This window comes from Cygnus atratus, chromosome 1, assembly GCF_013377495.2.
Source record: "Cygnus atratus isolate AKBS03 ecotype Queensland, Australia chromosome 1, CAtr_DNAZoo_HiC_assembly, whole genome shotgun sequence".
NCBI lineage: Eukaryota > Metazoa > Chordata > Aves > Anseriformes > Anatidae > Cygnus > Cygnus atratus.
The window spans coordinates 22,162,544-22,180,617 of record NC_066362.1 but is presented as its reverse complement, the minus strand read 5'-3'; the positions used below and the strand labels follow the sequence as shown (position 1 = coordinate 22,180,617).

Here is an 18,074-nt window from a genome sequence, read left to right as displayed (position 1 = left end):
AGACAAAGAAAGCTAAGACAACTCCAGCTAAACTGACCTTAGTTAATGAACCTTATAATTTCACGGACATTAGTGTGGAGAACTGACCATTACCATTACTCTCTAATTAGGAAATCATTCTACATCTGAACTGAACTCTTACCATCCCTTGAAATCCTTCCCCCCGCACTGTGCTCAGACTCAACCAAGGGAAGAAAATCATCATCAGAGTCCCATGACTTTAACAGCCTCCCTACAGATACCACTGTTAACTCATGTACATCTGATTAACTAAAATATCAAAACAATGAAGGGACTTAGTCATGAAAAGCCCATTAACTTCAATAAGAGGTCTGTAAATATTTCCCTCTATGTCACCAATATCATTCTGTAAGTTATTTTTTTAAAAAACCAAATTCTTTGCATTTAACTGGCAGAAAAAATAAATCCACATATTTTTCATGTTTTAACAACAAAAAGAATATCTTGTGTTGATAGAATTGCCAGTCTCTTGTTAACACTGCTGAAGAATTAGATCTCATTCAATGGATTTCTTCTACTAGCTTCTTCAGGGTCCTACTTAATAACAACTTAATTTGTCACTTGGGTTGTGATCCCTTGCAATCTTGTGTACTTTTGTCAAAAAAAAAATAAATCAATAAATATTCAAACCATCCTTACCTTATTTCTGTTAAGCCCTTCCTTAATTTATTTGCAGAAAAATGTCAGCATTCTCACCTGACACCCCCATGAAAACCTTGTTCCTGATCCAGGTCCCAGCCCATATGTGTTTCACAGTTTCATCCATTTCTGACACCAGTTTTACATGCAAATTGAAGCTAGGGACAGTTTAACGTAGTTTTTTATAAACAGATGAGGGAGTCTTGATAACTGGAAAGAAATGCTACATATGCTGTCCTATATAAGTGTTACAGAAAACCAGAACAGCATGCACCATGTTGGCTTCATCTTCTCAGTTCTGTGAAAGGTACATTATACTTTCCAAAACAAATTATTCTGGAAAAAAAAATAAAACATTAACCAATTAAAATAATTTAACTGAAATTAAATAATATTTCTACTTCCTGAATAAGCTCTGAAAGGATGTAATCCATAAAATACTACAATATAATGGAAGCAATTATGAGGTTTGACAATTCTTATAAATTGAGCAGTGCGATTATCTGCACTTCATTAAGTGCATTAACATGTTGGGTAAAATACTTATAATCACATCACTCAATTTACTGGACTTAGCAATTGTTGTAATGCATTTCACAGCAAATCCAATATTATAGCAAAATACATTACAATATACCCATTAAAGCATACATAAAAGCACTGCCCTCTTTTGGTTAGTGTCCAAACATATTAGTGAATAGGGTCTCTGGTTTATGGATTTGTGCTTTATACCAGTCATCTTTGGGAAATTCTAAAAAGTTGTTTTATGCAAGAGGGATGGCCCTGAAGATGTGGACAAGCTCTGCTGAATTATATGGACTCACATTCTGTGTGTCAAGACTTTCATAGTATTCATGTCAATCTTCAGCTTAAACTTTAATAAGATGAAGGGTTGTTATTTCCTGGGACTGTACAATATCATTCTGTTTCATCTAGGGGCTTTCTAGGAAAGATGCCACTATGGGTTTCTCTGTATCCCAGGTATCACTGGTGAAGCCTAATAAGATGCAGTTCTCTCAAATGTTATAGACTTTGATGTTTTGGAACGTGCATGTTGTTTTAAAGTGAGTAGGCTGTGCAAAAAGAGAAATACAAAGAGCTCCTCAAAATAAAGGAAAGGAAGCCAAGACTAATGTTGGAATGCCTACAAAAATAAATAACTTCACATAAAAATTAATTAGGACATTTTGTTCTTATTCTTGAAATAAAGTAGATCTTGCCTTGATACTCCTGAAAATAGGTGTGGTTGTTCTTAATTTAGAAAACATTTCCATTCACGGGATTAATGACATTCTGCAAATTATTGAAATAAATGTTTGCAGGAATCATTGAGGTCTTGGAATATTTTTTTGTTTGTTTTTTTTATGCTCACCCCCTCTTTAAACATTTGCAAATTCCATCCATAAATGCATGCACTTCAGTGGCCTCAGTTCTCGATTTGGAAATGAACAACTGAATTTTCTTTGGTTTCCAAGGTTTTTGAACTTTTGTTCTTCCTCCTATTGCCAATAGCAGCATTTTGGTAAGCAATCCAAGGAGTTGGGTTGGCATTTGAATGGCATCTGAAGGGTATGCTGCAGGTCTGAACAGTATACTCGGTATGTACATGGCAGGAAGTTTTCTGGAAGCATACGACAACAGCAGTACATAGGGATTTATCTGCATGACACCTCTGCTACTCAAGGGTATTGTTTTGTAATTCATTCTCTTGAATAATTGTCTGGTCAAGATATCATTCTTTAATTAATAGTGTTAAAGAAAGAGACCAGCATTTTTGTTAGAATATCAACATTTCAAACAATTAGTTTCATTTAAGTCTCTTCTAAAAAGTGATAAAAAAACACCAATCATTCTATATTGAAGAAATGCTAAAAGGTAGAGCAACAAGCAATACTATTTCCATCATAGAAAGTCCTTGAGAGAGCAAGATTTAGACTAAAGGCACTAAGCTTGTACTTGTTTTCAAGTACAAGGAAAAAAAATATCTTTTTGCTAATCAGTAAAGTTTTACAATATGCATATTGCTACCATCTCAATTTTTAGTGGTGGCATCACAGCTTGTAATTTGCATAAAAATCATGCATTTCTAAAAGAAAGAAAAAAAATATCAATGATGTAGGAGTCTTTCCAACTATTAGTGAAGCATACACATATGCCTGTTTTTTTCCTGGAATGAGTAAGAGTAATTCTTTGAAATATTCTATTCTTTGAACAGAATTCTTTGGAGCTTTGTGGGCAGTTCATTTAGTAACAAAATTGAAGGAATGATTTGTAACTGACTAAACAGGTTAGCCTATTCTGAACCTATGCAGGCTCATGCAAACGTCCAAGAGAGAGCTACTGCTAAACTACACCACTTCAAGTTTAACAGCAAACGCGTGCTTGCTATGATTCAGAGAACAATATGGCCTTTCACTCTTCAACACAAGAAAGAAAGTAAATGAAATAGAAGGTTTCTTTGACATTTCCTATCAGATTCTTATCTTACAGTCTTTGAACATTGCCATCATTATAACATCCAACTCACTTAACTCTTCTATATCATGCAGATGAGCAAAGCTTAAGGGTCTTGTATAGCAGTTATTGGTTCAGGAACGGATAGTATGATCCTACATAATAGGAAAATGTACAAGTTTAGACTACCTCAAAGAATAAATGTATTCCTGAGGGCCATATAAACACAATAGATAAATGTGTAAGGTAAGTTCAAATCTCTCCGCATTCTGTAATTGTTAGTACTTACACAGAATGTAACAGTAGTTACTACCAAAACAGATATATCAGTCTTGCATATGGAATATTAAAGTTCATGATAGAGTTTTCAAAATAAATATTTCACAAACTTGGAAGTAATAGGCAGAAATTGAGGGCGAGTGGAAGGAAAAGACTCCTAAGGGTCAAAGGAATGAGTAAAAAGAGTCAACTCATCGTAAAGGCTAACAGACGTGCACTAGAACTGCCTGCTATGGCTTGTACTGTACAATACAATGCTCTTAAAAAAAAAAAAAGGAGGGGATAAGTATTGACCAGAGAAATGGGTAAAACTGAAGATGGTATGAAATTATTTGAAATAATCAAGATCAGAGAGAGGAGACAGAGTAGTCTCAAAGCTCAATAAACAAGTATATCATCAAAAAATATTGACTATTGACAAATGCAAGGGAGCATACACTGGCAGGAATACCTGGAATTGTTCATACACATCATTGAGTATTAAATCAGCTGTAGCCATTTGTTAATAAACCTTGAGTGTCAGAACAGATAGCTTTTGGAAATAATTTTCTTGATACCCAGCAGCCAACAGAAAAAACTTACAGTTTGTCAGGATATATAAAGAATTGGGTTGAGAATAAAAATGAGATTACAATGACACTACATAAATCAACAGCAAGGCTTCATTTGGAGTGTTCAGTCACAGCTACACAGCTTAACAGAGATATAAATGAAGTAAGGAATCCAGAAACTGTCAACAAAAACTATTAAGCTGCAATTATTTCATATCTTCCAACTCAGAGTTAAGGTAAGTAGGAAGGCACATTACTGAGGAGGTTAACTGGATTCTCCTGTGTACTACTCCTACTATCAAAACAAGAGGAGATTCAAGAAGTAAGGTCAAAATGATAACATGAAGAAATTATAATAGATATAAATTTTCATTCTTTGGGAAATCTAAGTATCAACCACTAAATACACAGGGTTACACTGTTTGGATAGGTAATTCTACCAGTGAATGCTAAGTAAGATTTTGGTATCTTTCTATTCCATATAACTGAGGCCACCACTAGAGACAAGATATTGACCTGCAGTGCGAGACTTAGTCCAACAGTTCTAGTACTTCATTGTTTAAACTGCAGGCAAAAATCATATAATCATTGAACCATTAAGGTTGGAAAAGACCTCCAAGATCATCTGGTCCAGCCATCCCCCTACCACCAATGTCACCCACTAAACCATGTCCCTAAGCACCACGTCCAACCTTTCCTTAAACACCCCCAGGGACAGTGACGCCACCACCTCCCTGGGCAACCCCTTCCAATGCCTGACTGCTCTTTCTGAGAAGAAATGTCTCCCCATTTCCAACCTGAACCTCCCCTGGCGCAACTTGAGGCCATTCCTTCTTGTCTTATCACTAGTTATCTGCAAGAAGAGGCCGACCCCCAGCTCCCCACAACTTCCTTTCAGGTACCTGTAGAGAGCAATAAGGTCTCCCCTGAGCCTCCTCTTCTCCAGACTAAACAACCCCAGCTCCCTCAGCCTCTCCTCACAGGACTTGTGTTCCAGGCCCTTCACCGGCTTCAAAGCCCTTCTCTGGACAAGTTCCAGGGCCTCAATGTCCTTCCTGTACTGAAGAGCCCAAAATGGAACATGAAAGCATGAAACAGAACATGAAAATCTTGCTAGCATTCAATCATGAGACATTTCTCACACGTTGTATTTAAGAGAGACGTTTCTTGAGGTAGAAATCAAAGCTGAAAAAACACTAATGTTTTAAACTACTAGAAAACATTTGAAGACAGAAAGGTGTTCAGACAGATATACAGAAAGACAAAGACAGAAAATACAGTTTTCTGAGCAAATTCAAGTGACAGGAACTTCTCTTTAGCAGATGCAACTTCTTAACATGAATGACACTATTGACTAAAAACCAGTGCAGCACAACGAAGATTACAGTTCAAATTCTGTGAACCTTTTAATGTGCTGACAAAAGAGAATATGTAAATACAGCCCAACAGCCCACTTACTGCTCTCTTCTTTATAAGCCCCCTTTAAGTATTGAAAAGCTGCAGTGAGATCTTCTTGGAGCCTTCTGTTCTCCAGGCTCAACATTCCCAGCTCTCTCAGCCTTTTTTTCATAGGAGAGGTGCTCCAGCCCTCTGATCATCTTTGTAGCTGTCCTCTGGACCTGCTCTAACAGACCCACAACCTTGTTTTGCTGGGGGCCCCTGTGCTTGGATGCAGCACTCCAAGTGGGGCCTCACAGGGGCAGAATAGGTGTTCCTCACCAAATTTTTTGAACCCTAGGAAAGAAAAGTTATTAAATGTTATCTTGGCAAAGTTCACTTGCACAGCCTCTGATCAAGGACCTGCCATGGCCTGTAGATTTGTTCTCTGATTCAAGCTGGACTCAACACAAATTATTCACACCACTATAATACAGTTGGTGTCATACTGAATCCTGTGTGAAAGCAAGATTTCTGCTGAAGAGACAATAAGAGAAGTTCATAAGAAAATACAGGACAAAGGAGCTCTTAGTTCCTGATAAAGAAGAAAAAAATCTCACTCTCAATGCAGAATCTGTGAAGCATCTGCAACTTGCTATTGACAGAATGTCCTTTACAGGTTAAGAACAATCACCATGGAAAATAAACTATCAAAGTATTTCCCACAGCTGCCCTCTGTCTTGCACCACAGCAAAATCATAATGCAAAAACAAACATGTTTATTCAGACTGCAAATCATACTGCGTGTCCTTCATGCTCTACCTTCTAGTGTCCCCTTTACAAGTACTTTCACTTGCAACAATAATATCTGCTGGGATTAACTCTGTTAAAAACTGGTTCCTGTTAACGGGCATGTGTGAAATCTGGTCATAAAAAAATAGAATGGCTATATTTTGATTCACACATTTCCTGTTTGCTTTCACAGGAGCTTTGTTATTATGCGTGAATTATTTGCTCTGGAACCCTTTCTAGCAAAAGAGAGTTGCAGAATCTAAGTGAAGCTACAGGCTCAATAGTAACACACACTAATAACCAAAACAGCATGTGAGAAATTTCATTTCAGTCATTGCAAAGATCTAGTGGTACATTAACACCTACATATTTATCCTACCTTTTATTTCAGAATGTTTAATAACAGCTCATATGTCCAGAAAGTGCCCTAATAAGAATCATAGAGATCTGATCTCAGGCATAGCACAGCCTATACTTTGAGCAGTGATTTCTAGATTTGGCTCAACATCTTGTATTGAACTTCTTTTTAGAGAGATTTTTCTTATTGATTTAAACCCCAAAGAAATAAATCAGTATGCCCTAGTATTTTTAATGTTTATTCACATCTAAAATTAAAAACTATACCTTACATCTTGTTTGAAATTGTTTCCTCTTTTAAACTATTGACTTGTTTATAGTCACTGAAATTTGTAATTCCCAAAGACTGCTGAAAAGAACAATGTATTTGGAAAATAAAAATAAAAAATAAAAATGCACATTCACTTTGAGCACCATACACTGTATTTCAACAAAAGTATGCTTTTAATCTAGTTAGATTGCTTTCTTAAAATTAACATCAATACACGTATAATTTTATTTGTATTTTTACATTTAAAAATCTTGAGCTAGATAACACGACTAAGTAAAAGGTTCTACAAATAAGCCATTGCACTGAAAATACTGCTGAGACACAAGTTGTTTCCTGGATATTTTTAATATTCTTTGCAGTTGTGCTTACAACCAATGCAAATATCTGATATTTAAATGAAGTATGGTGTTTAAGTGAAGTAAAAATAAAAAGAGGTCAGATAGTCCAATGCCTTCTACAGCACTTATAGGAGTAAAGTGAAATATGAGAGTATACACATAATGGTTCAGAGTTCCTCCATATTATAATGAGCTTTTAACATTTAATTTACAGAGTTTTCTAAATTCTCAGTAAATTCCATAGTAGACATCACTGTGAAAACGTACTGTCCTTGCTCTGAGGAGCTTATTTGTCTCCGCTCTCCAAGGGCTGACTGCTCTAAGCAAAATGAAATCAGCTTCAGACTCAGAAGAGATTGAATATCACAGCTATTTGGCAACCATACCATATAAAAAGAAGTAATGAACTCAGTCTTGACTGCAGTTCACACCCCAGCTGGCTTGAGGCAATAAATATCAGTGAGCAAAACCAGGTGGGAAGCATGAGGTCTTCTTACTTGAAGCTTTGTCAGCAACCTCAGAGACGATCTTCCTGTGCACTGAATCCTTTGCTAAACCCAGTGAGTTCAGGGAGGTATTTACTGACTTCTTTCACATAAAGAAGTCCCTACTTCTTGCACAGGACTGCTTTCCAGAATCAAATTGCAAATTTCCTCCTGTGGAATAAAAGTAATTTTTCCAGTAGAGGAACAAAAGGAAATTTTTAGCATACAAGCTTATCCCTTTTAGCATAGGGATAGCATCTATCCCCAGCTCCAACTTAAAGTCCCCTTGGGACTACCTCTGCCAGCTCTCATAACTACTCCATTCACTCCAGAAGTATTGAAGTATAATGGTGGTTTTGAACACATGACCACAATGCTTAGATAATCTGTGAACAAATTATACTGTCTGTAAGTTACTTGGAGGCTTTTTTTTTTTTTTTTTCCTGGCATAGTTGCTTAAAAATATCCATTTGAGGGATGTTATTGCCTTAATTCGCCACAAGATTAAGAAATCTGAATGGAATAAACTCTTTAAAGATCACGGGAGAATCAGTGCCACACCAGTTAACGTGGTGAGGCTTGGCTATGCAACACTTGTCAGCACAGTCCACTGGACAGTACATACTCTTTAGGGCAGGCACAAAACCCAGATCTACAGAAGCTTTCTGACTATTTTTTTATTATTATTATTATTTTCATTTCCACTGTAGCTAGTGAGCTTTCTACAACAGCTTGAAAAAGTGCCTCCACTAATTCACTGAAGACGAAAGTCCTCAAGAGCTATTAAAGATAAAGAAGCCCCTCTTCCAACAGTCACAGGAGGGTCAGAGAATACCAGCAAAGTGACACTGTGTGCTTACTGTTCTGAGATGTTACCTTAAAATTATAGAGAAAAAAAAACATATAATTAAAGCTGAAGAATATCATAATGATTAGCACCTCTGAGAGAAATTACAATGGTCCTCAATTGCAAATCCCTTAGAATTACACTGTTCTTTATCAGGTACTAAATGGTACAAATATTAAAAACTGCTGGAATCACTTTCAGGCTTTTGCAATATTAATACACCTACCATCTGATTTCATATTTTTTCAAACATTACTTTGAACCTCCTGTAACCAATTATATAGTGTTATTATTAATTACAGCTTGCAGCTTGAAATACAGTGTTATCAATAGAGTTCAGCTGCATAAATATAAAAGTAAAACTTAAAATTGAATTAAACTGTTTCCCCTTTGTGAGGGTATGTTAGAATATTATTAGTTGTGAAAATTAATGTGTTAAGCTTGAATCCAGTCTCTAAAGCAGAAATATCTCTGGGGAAAAAAAGAAAAAAAAAAGTTAAATGTTATATATTGTATTTCTTTAGTCTTCATGCTGCAAGACTTCTTAATCTTCTATTAAATAACATCTTGGGGGATGGGAGGGGGGAGGAAGGCAGGGGGAAACAAGTCTATTCATCAGCTTACCTAACAAGATATAAAAAGCTTTAGCTTGATATCAAAGATATAAAAAAGATTACTGTTGGATATGTGAATTAATCTAAATAACAATCAATCTTATTTATTTCTAAATTATCAATGAATCATCTCAGTGGAGAGGAAAGGTTATACACTCTAGAGGTGTAACCCTCCCTCCCCACTTCCCACTAAACTTTCCATTTATCCAGTGAATGCCTTATAAGTATGAAAGATATTAAAGGTTTGAAGCAATCAAAAAAAATGGAGAAAAGCAGAGATACAGCACACTAATGTAGACGCTCAAAAAAGTGACAAGAGACGAGGTGACCCAAGAACTCTATCGAAGACAAATGTTTTCACAGACCATTCTCCATGTAAATAACATACAGCTAGCTATGCTGAAATCTGAAGCAATTTAAATAAAGTTAGTGTAGAATTAATTCAGTATACGTATTCATTAAGTATATAGTTATCAGTGTGACTGTAATGGTAAAATATTATGATGAGCCACAAGCTGTTGCCCCTTTCAGAAAAATGTTATTAACTTCAATATATCAGGATAAAGGGAATAGGTAAATCTACAAAATCCTAAATGCAAGCAATCAAGAGTACATTTTGGTATGAAGTATATGGTTTTCATCCGGGGTAAAGCTGCAACAAAACCATGTCATTTTGCCTCAGCCAAAGATCTGGTCTTTTTTTTTTTTTTTTTTTTTTTAAATATATACCTCTGACAAGCTGTGCAATATGGACATACAAGACAAAAGGGGTAAGCAATGCTAATTTTTATAGCCTTTCCTTAATGATCAGCTACAGTTCACTGACATTATTATTTTTACCTCCTTTTCCAATACTGTTTCATAAGTGTTTCACTGCAAATACCTATTAACATTTATGTCAATTTTTCATTGATCATTAATAGGGGTAAAATCTCTCATGTAGCATTTCATATGTGATTCATGGACTTCCCCAATTTTTCAGTATAAACATTGCACTAACTGAGCAAGTATTCTGACCCCAATCATATTTTTCTCAACCAAATGTTTTTGTTTTCTCTAAAAAAGTGAAAAGGGTGCCATGATTTTATCACTGATGGTAAATTCATTTGGTATTTAATGGCAGGGGGAACCATTAAAAGAAAGTCTGATTAGAGATTTAACAACATCTATTTTGCCAAACATCATTTACAGCAATATAAATACAGGAACGGTATTCAGCGTGACAGTTTAATGAGGACTTGGTAAAATGTGTTTCCTTCTTTTCCTCTGTTTAGCTTCTCCCAGTGAGTTAGTTTTTCTCAGTTTAATGCTTAAACTCTTACGCATTACCATTTGGTATCAATTCACTCCTTTGGCTAATGTACCAAAAAGATTTGATCATGATGCCAAAATGATTATAGTAATATCATTGATTAATTTTCTTGTGGGAGTAAAAAAATATTATAAATTTAATCACTGTATTCAAACAATAATAAATGGAAAAGCAAGTTGGAATAAGTATCATTCCCTATTATTTTTACAATCATTGTCATGTAATGTATTTAATTTCCAGCTATCCTTTGTCCCAGACAGGATCTTTGTCATTAAAATGAGAGTAGATTTTGATACGTAATATATTCTGTGACATGTCACAGTGGCACCACTTTGACCTTTTCAGTATTCCACATATGATTTGCAAGCCTGTTCCATTTTGCTTCTGTTACTGATCAAGAAATAGGAGTTGAACAAAGGACCGTCCAGACTGGATGTTAGAGACAAAGAGAGATCATGACAAATAAGTACTTACAATTAAAGTACATGAAATTATCTTCTATTTTAAAATATTTAAAAACCTTACCCATCATTCATTCTTAACTGATTAGAGAAAATGTTATTAAAAAAAATGAAAAAAGAAAATAAGAAATGATGCATGCTTTCATAACCATAGTTTGAAAACTGCTATCTCACACATCCTCTAAGGCACTAATTTTTATATTTTTTTCAGAAATGAATATATCAATTTATTTCACTTCCCTTCCTCAAATGTATTGCTTTTTATTATGCTTATCTTCACATTCATTTTGCTTCCAGTTGTTGGTTGCTTATCTTAAAAAGTATATAAAGGATTTAGAAAGGAGCTGTCCTATGCATTTTTATGCCAGCAGCACAAGGGGAGCAATGTCCTCATTAGGTACTCCTCATACACTTTTTATTAACATGTTTTTCTGTTTTGTGTACAGTCTCATACTATGTGATGATTTTTATAAACCTACCAAGACTTTATAATCTCAGGCCTCATAATTAGAGGCTGTTTGAACTTCCCATTTTAAAAGAGTTCCCAAACCTATGGTTCAGGTGAAAAGTCTGAGGACAGTGAATAATAGAATTAGACTGGAAGGGACATTAAAATATTATCCGATCCACCTCCCAGCCCCAAGGAAGAGCTAAGTACACTTATATAATCTTGGGGCAGATGTTCATCTAATGCATTCTCTCAGATTCTCAGCAATGGCGGCTCCAAAACGTCCCCAAGCCATCTGGTCTAATGCTTCAATATCTTAAACATTTAAAGGGGTTTTCTTCAAATCTACACTGAACCATGCTGTAGAGTAATTCTATTATTTCTGTTCAGATACACTGACTTTGGATGAATGTGTGGTCCTCTACCTTTCTGTAAAAGCCATTTATCTGTTTGAAAACATTACTTTCATCATCTTCCCTTCTTAATCAACTCTTCTTCAAGCTTACAAACCACCTTGCTCAGTTGTGGTCTTGCACATTTTCAAGATTTGTGACTTCCTTCTCACTTGTAGACTTTCTCACCCTTTGTGAAGGGAGGGCCAAAATATGTACCAAGTCAAATTAAGGTTTCACAACTGTCAGGCAAATTAGAGAATTACTCAAATTACTTTAAAGATGGTACTCTGGTTTACAATATGACACAAGAAATATAAGCAGGTTATAATTTCCTATCACACACAGATCATTTTTTGAGATAGCATTTTCTAGCCAGTCCTTCTGAGTTTGAAGTCACCTCCAGATTGTACAAGCATATCCTTCATTCCAAGTCCATCTGGACTAAACATGAAAATATGGGCTGGTATCTGATCCAGCACAAACCCCTGCCAAAAAAAAAAAAAAAACGCACAGCACATTCTTCCTTTTAAACTGAAACCATTGATAATTACTCTCTGAGTTCAGTTTTCTAAATAGGTCTCAAGTCATTGTGATTATAGTGAAGTCACAGTTGTCATTGAAAAAATCTGAAAAACTCTCAGACCTGTGGAAAGAAGAAACAGCAGAATAGTCCTGAGCACTTTATTTTGTCTACTTTCAGAAATCAGCAGAATTAGATAGGCTGCAGATGTTTTCAAGAAAAAGTCATTTTCAGCCAATGAACTCTTGAATTTCTGGGACAATCAATCTAATCACTGCAGTATTTCAAATAACAGATAAACCTTGTATATTAGATACAAACTTTGGAAGAATTATCCATTCCTTTACCAACTCCAAATCAAACCATTGCAGTGTAGTTTGCCTAGGCTAACCCATGACAGCACTGATTAGAAGATAGAATACTTATTAGTTAACTTATCCAGCATGTCATACACACGAGTTCCCTAAGTGGCACGAATTGCTACATTTTTGTCTTACTGCCAAGTTGCTGTGAGTAATCAGTAAATTTTATGGTTCAAGCGTTAAGTACCTGAGATGCACATGCACCTTTCCATACATTTGAGATGTTATCCATATGACTGAAATGGAAGATGTTTTCTCACCTATACTGACTTGAAAGAAAGAGAGTTCATATGTACATGCCCTGAAAACCAAACCCAGTAAATTAACGCAGGCTTTCTCAAGAAGGACAGGAAGGCTGCTTGTATTTTTTTTTTTTTTTTCAGAAAGGATATTATTTTGTCATTAAACATTTTAGTTAGTGAAAGGCCAATTTCTCGCTCTTTCAAACCACCTGCTACTCATCATCTTTATTCCTTGGTGTCCAAAACCTACTGCTCATGAGAAATAACTGATTTTTCAGGCCAGAAATAACTATTGTAGTGTGAAAAAAAAAAAAAAAAAAAAAAAAAAGATCAAAGGAACTTAAAAATAATTCTCAAAATAATGCCTATATTTATATAGCACATTTCATCCTGAAGGAAAAACAATGAGAACATGTGTTTGTACTTCATAGATTTGTTGTTGTTCAAATTCATCAAAAGTAAAAACTCTGGATTTATACATTCTGGAACAAGGAAAATAAGGTATTATTGGATTATGATTTTCCTAAGCTAACAATCACGTTTCCTCAGATCTAGGTATAATGTATTTGGTGGTTGTTTTTTGCCCCAGTAACAGTTTCTTCGTGTAAATCTCAACCTTATATGACCACACTGAGACTTATCATATTTATTAAGTCTATTAAGGAGCTTCCCTTTTCCAAAATGGGCACGAGGCACATACTTATTTACCTCTCTTGAACTTCTCTTAAATTAGTGCCAGAACCGTCACATTGGCAGACCCACAAGCATCAAAATCATCAAAATCAAAGCCTTCCACCTGAGTCTAGGTCACCTGCCTGCAGGCATTCTGATCATTCTGCATAGACCCTGGCAAAGCTCAGCAATGATTTAATACTTGCCAGCTATTAATACGAAACCTGATAAACATAAACTTACCGATTTCCCTGGAAATCTGGGTGAATGCCTCTACACCGCTCTCTCCATAGTTTCCTTCAGAAGCCAGCGTCGAAACGTAGTTCCACCCAAGAGCCGTCACAATGTCAACCATGGCCTGCGCTTGGTAGGAGTCAGGTGGGACCACTCGGGAGAAGAAGTCATACCTGGTGTTATCGCTCAGTTCTGGAGCTGTAGATGCATAGCTGATTTGAGGTATCTGAAAATAAAATGACAAGTAATTCAAGCCAGTCTAATATCCCTTCCCTCTACTTGTGTGTTTGAAAGGCTTAAAATAGATTATCTACATGCATTGCGCAGAACTGAATATCTTGTTTTAATTAAATAAACTGATCAGAACACATCTAAAATTTTGTAAAATGTCAGTCAAGTCTTACCACATAACACTCTCACCAAGAAATAATGCGTTCTGCTTTTCTCCAGATGTCACGATTGTTGACATGTAAGTGTAACAACTTCTTTTGTGATCCTGGCTGTGATAGGAATAGATTTCTATAAAGGAGGAATGCTTACTATTACTACAGATGGTAAGAAGGTCTCAGTTTTGATGACTATGATTCTTAAAAATGCTACAATTAAATTTGATGAGTTAAACGTATATTATTTCCATTTACTTGTTTTGTATATGTATATACCTGTATGTGTTTTCCCATTTCCCTTCTCCTTCTACTTTTCAGTCTTTCTCTCCCACTGATTTTTCATTTTCCAGTTTTAATATTGATCATGATTCAACAATATGGAAACTATATGGTTAATACCAAAAGCTATTTCACAAAAAAAAAAAAAAAAAAAAAAAAAAAAGAAAAGCCACCTCAGCCTTCTTTCTTCATGGAAACAAAAAATATCCACGAAAAAAACTGAAATAGACTCTAAAATAAATTAGTATTTTCATTTAAAATAATCTGGGGTGAATTTCTATTAATTCTTATCTTAAATATGTCAAGGTCCAGAAGAAGTTGTCCATAGGCAATATTAAAGTATACTGAAGAGTATTTTGGTGCAAGAAAGTTCAATTAACATTTACATTAATTTAAAATGGGAAAGTTTTTCTTATTTACAGTGATAAAAGTGATGAAATACTGGCCTGAACTGAACGATACCTCAAATATCTTCTTGAATTTATAATCTATGTTAATAGCAGGTGCTTAGTTCACATCCTACAAAATATAAAATATTCTTCAAGGAATCAATTTCGAGTTCTTAAAGTGATTCTTTTGAGAACCACATTTAGCAGTTCCAGATAACAGGTGATCAGGTAAATGCCCACTGTCACATTAAAAACTAAAGCAGAAGGTTTTAGTGGAACCTTTACATCCTATAAATTGTTTCTTAATTTAAAAAATAAAAAAATAAAAAGATGGATTTAAGGCATATGTATGCTATTCAGAGTCTGGTCACTAACCCTGCCTTTAAAGGCAGCATGGGCTCTTACAGCCTAATAAAACACTTTATAGCCTAAGGGACGGCAAAATCATTTCTCAGTCAGAAACACAAAGAAATAAACTCTTATATATCTTGGCTATACTCTTCTTTAGGAAATTTTCTACTCATGGAAAAGCCTCAGAATAAATAATTTGAAACGCTGGAATAATAACAACCAGAAAGAACAGGATAAAGGAGAAGGAGGATCACTGAAAAAGTAAGTTAAATGTTATATTTCATGAAATGAGTATTCCTAACACAGCAAAGACACACCAAGAAAAAATAAAAGATAAAATCTCCTTACAAATCTTGTCTTGTATAAATTCCCTTTCTTTCAGAAAAGATTTGAAACATCTTTATCTCTTTATAGAGGAGAGATTCTGGCCTGTAACAATACAATTATGTGCATTTAGAGCCCATATCATTCCTTTTCAAAATTTAATCTATTACTTTTTAAAACAGTCGTCTTTGGAAAAAGAAAAAAAAAAAAAAGAAGACCATTGTGTGGCATTTTGCACCTCAGTGTGCCATTTCACAAAAATGCTGAGGTTGTTGCATTGCTGAAAGTTATTTCAGCGATAACATTCATAAAATCAACACCAGTAAAAGCTCTTTTAGACAGATATTTTGTCACTGAAAATCTTGAAGTCAAGACCACAGCACTATATATCCATTAACTTTCTCAGTTCCTGTTCCTCGGCATTAGATTAATAACAAATCCTAGATATGTGTATGAAACCTGTTGGTACAACTGAGCAATGAGATGTTTCAGGTCAACAGAGATGATGAGTGTCACTGATTTGGGGCCATAGAAAAGGCAGAGAAGAGAAGCTACTTTCCTACTTTTCAGCTCCCTGCCATTCAGCTTCTTCCCTAGAGTTATTTCTAAAAACAGTGGAAGAGAAGGGAAGGTAAATACGATCCAAACCAAATACCCCTGAAATGGGCCCCGAAATTGGGCCCACCTTAAGCAGCCACAGTTTTACTTCTGCTAACTTATTACCAACATGCAAGAAATATATGCCATGTAAAAACAGAGAGAAACATTGTCTAAACAGCAAGCTATGGCTAAATTTCAAGAAAAGTGGTTCATGCAATGGAATATTTAGCTAGCCTCCTTATTTTGTATAAGACTCCATATTTTTGCATACATCCTTCATGATTATAGACAGCACTTTATATTCAAGTATTTTTTTTCCCAGATCTGCAGATCTCCCACTAAGAAATACCTCATGGATTTCTCTCCACAAAAGCATTTTATGCAAAAGTAAACAGACACTTCCTTCCTTGCCTGCTTTTAAATGCACCACATTCATACATAGGGGAGCACTGAAAAATAGTTTTAAAAGCTGAGGACTTGTGACATGTTCAAGAGTAACACAGTTACTTGAAAACACTCAGAACAATGTTCACAGACATTGTTTAGCACAAAGACAAATTGTTGGTATTTAGTGGTTCAATAATCCATGAACAAAAAATATATACATTAAAATGTAACAACCTTAGTTATGGACTGTAAGTTTAATAAACCATTTTACATGTCCCCAAGTACATTTTATGAGATAGAGCACAATGCTGCCTAAGCAAGAGAACAGTTATGCTCTATCAATTCAGTAATATGTGTTTTTAAAACTCCCTAAATGCACTAAGTATTTATGCTGGAAGTTCTGTTGGCCCCTTGAGATGTAAATATGCATTTTGAAAGAGACCTGTAAAGGGTCTTTTGCTCCTACATTTTTCATTCTAGATTTCTCAGTCTAAATTTTCAAAATTAAATACAATACACTTAACATTTGATTTGTATTTAAGTGCTATACAGTATTGTCAAGAGCACATCTTTTCTTTGAGGGAAAAAAGGGAAAAACAGTGGATTATGTAACTATATTCACATCAGTTCTCACACAACAGCTGTCACATTCACTGACAATTGCTAAAAGCACTTATGTTTGAATGTTCATTGGTTCTATTTTTTGTCATATTCTTTCCTATCCTATGGTTTGGCCACTGCCCCCCATTAACCTAATCTGCTGATAAACTTTCTACTTCTGGTGGGTGACAGTCTGGAACTCTATGAAATTATTATGCAGATAAATTCATAGGAGCCTTATTTTTTATTTTGTTATTTTTAAGCTTGAGCTGATCTATTGAAAAACCTAATGCTATTTGAAGACAGATGTTTATAGCGTGAAACTAACGACAGTGTTTGGATTTGAAATATATCCAATTTTAGTATGGACTGGTCTTAATCCTGGAGCATACTGAGCTACAATTAAAACTACCAGCATTCCCTTAGTCCTTTAATCTAAGTCAGTAATGGCTTCATCTCATTCTCTCTATTAACCACAGTCACTGGCATCAGAAAATTATTCTGTATGTTTTTTGATTGTTTCTTTGTTTGTTTGTTTTAAAATGGGGGGGGGGGGGGGGGGAGGGGAAAGGGGGGAGGGTAAGACAAATAAAACAATAAAACAATTGCTTGTAAGCAAGTAGATAGGCTAAACCTTCAAGACAGATTCAAACCAAAACTTGACATCAGTCAAGTACAGTCTCCGGTTTTCCCTGGATTTTTCTGTACATCTCCAAGCTGATTTTAAACCTGTCTCTAAAGATCTCCTTTTCCCAGAAGATCAAAGAAGATGGAGCAGTTACGTTCAGAACTAACTCTCCAAAAACTGTGATTATGGCAGCATTTCAAAGAGGAAACAAATCTATATGAGATATCTACCAAGCATTACTACAGAACAGACTTCTACTCCCTGATGGAGCAGGTGCAGACAACTTCAGAAGAGCCAAAGCAGCTAACATTATGTTTCATTTATTTCAGCCAAATGGTGAACCACTTCCAGTCTCCCATATACTGAAAATAAAAGACATCTACCACTCCCACTTCCAGGACTATTTATAGGGGAGGATTACTGTGGACCTATTTGGTGGGTCCAATGCAGGGATCCAAA

The 18,074-nt window shown here is 35.3% G+C and overlaps 1 protein-coding gene across 10 annotated transcripts in view; it reads right to left on the bottom strand.

Annotated features, from left to right (window-relative positions):
• Positions 1–18,074, bottom strand: part of GRM8 (glutamate metabotropic receptor 8) — a 348,011-nt gene that overhangs the window by 265,182 nt on the left and 64,755 nt on the right. For all 10 annotated transcript variants that reach the window (XM_035559306.2, XM_035559304.2, XM_035559303.2 and 7 more), the window contains exon 3: positions 13,681–13,897. In XM_035559306.2, the coding sequence (XP_035415199.1) occupies positions 13,681–13,897 (217 nt within the window). The remainder of the gene's footprint in view (positions 1–13,680; positions 13,898–18,074) is intronic.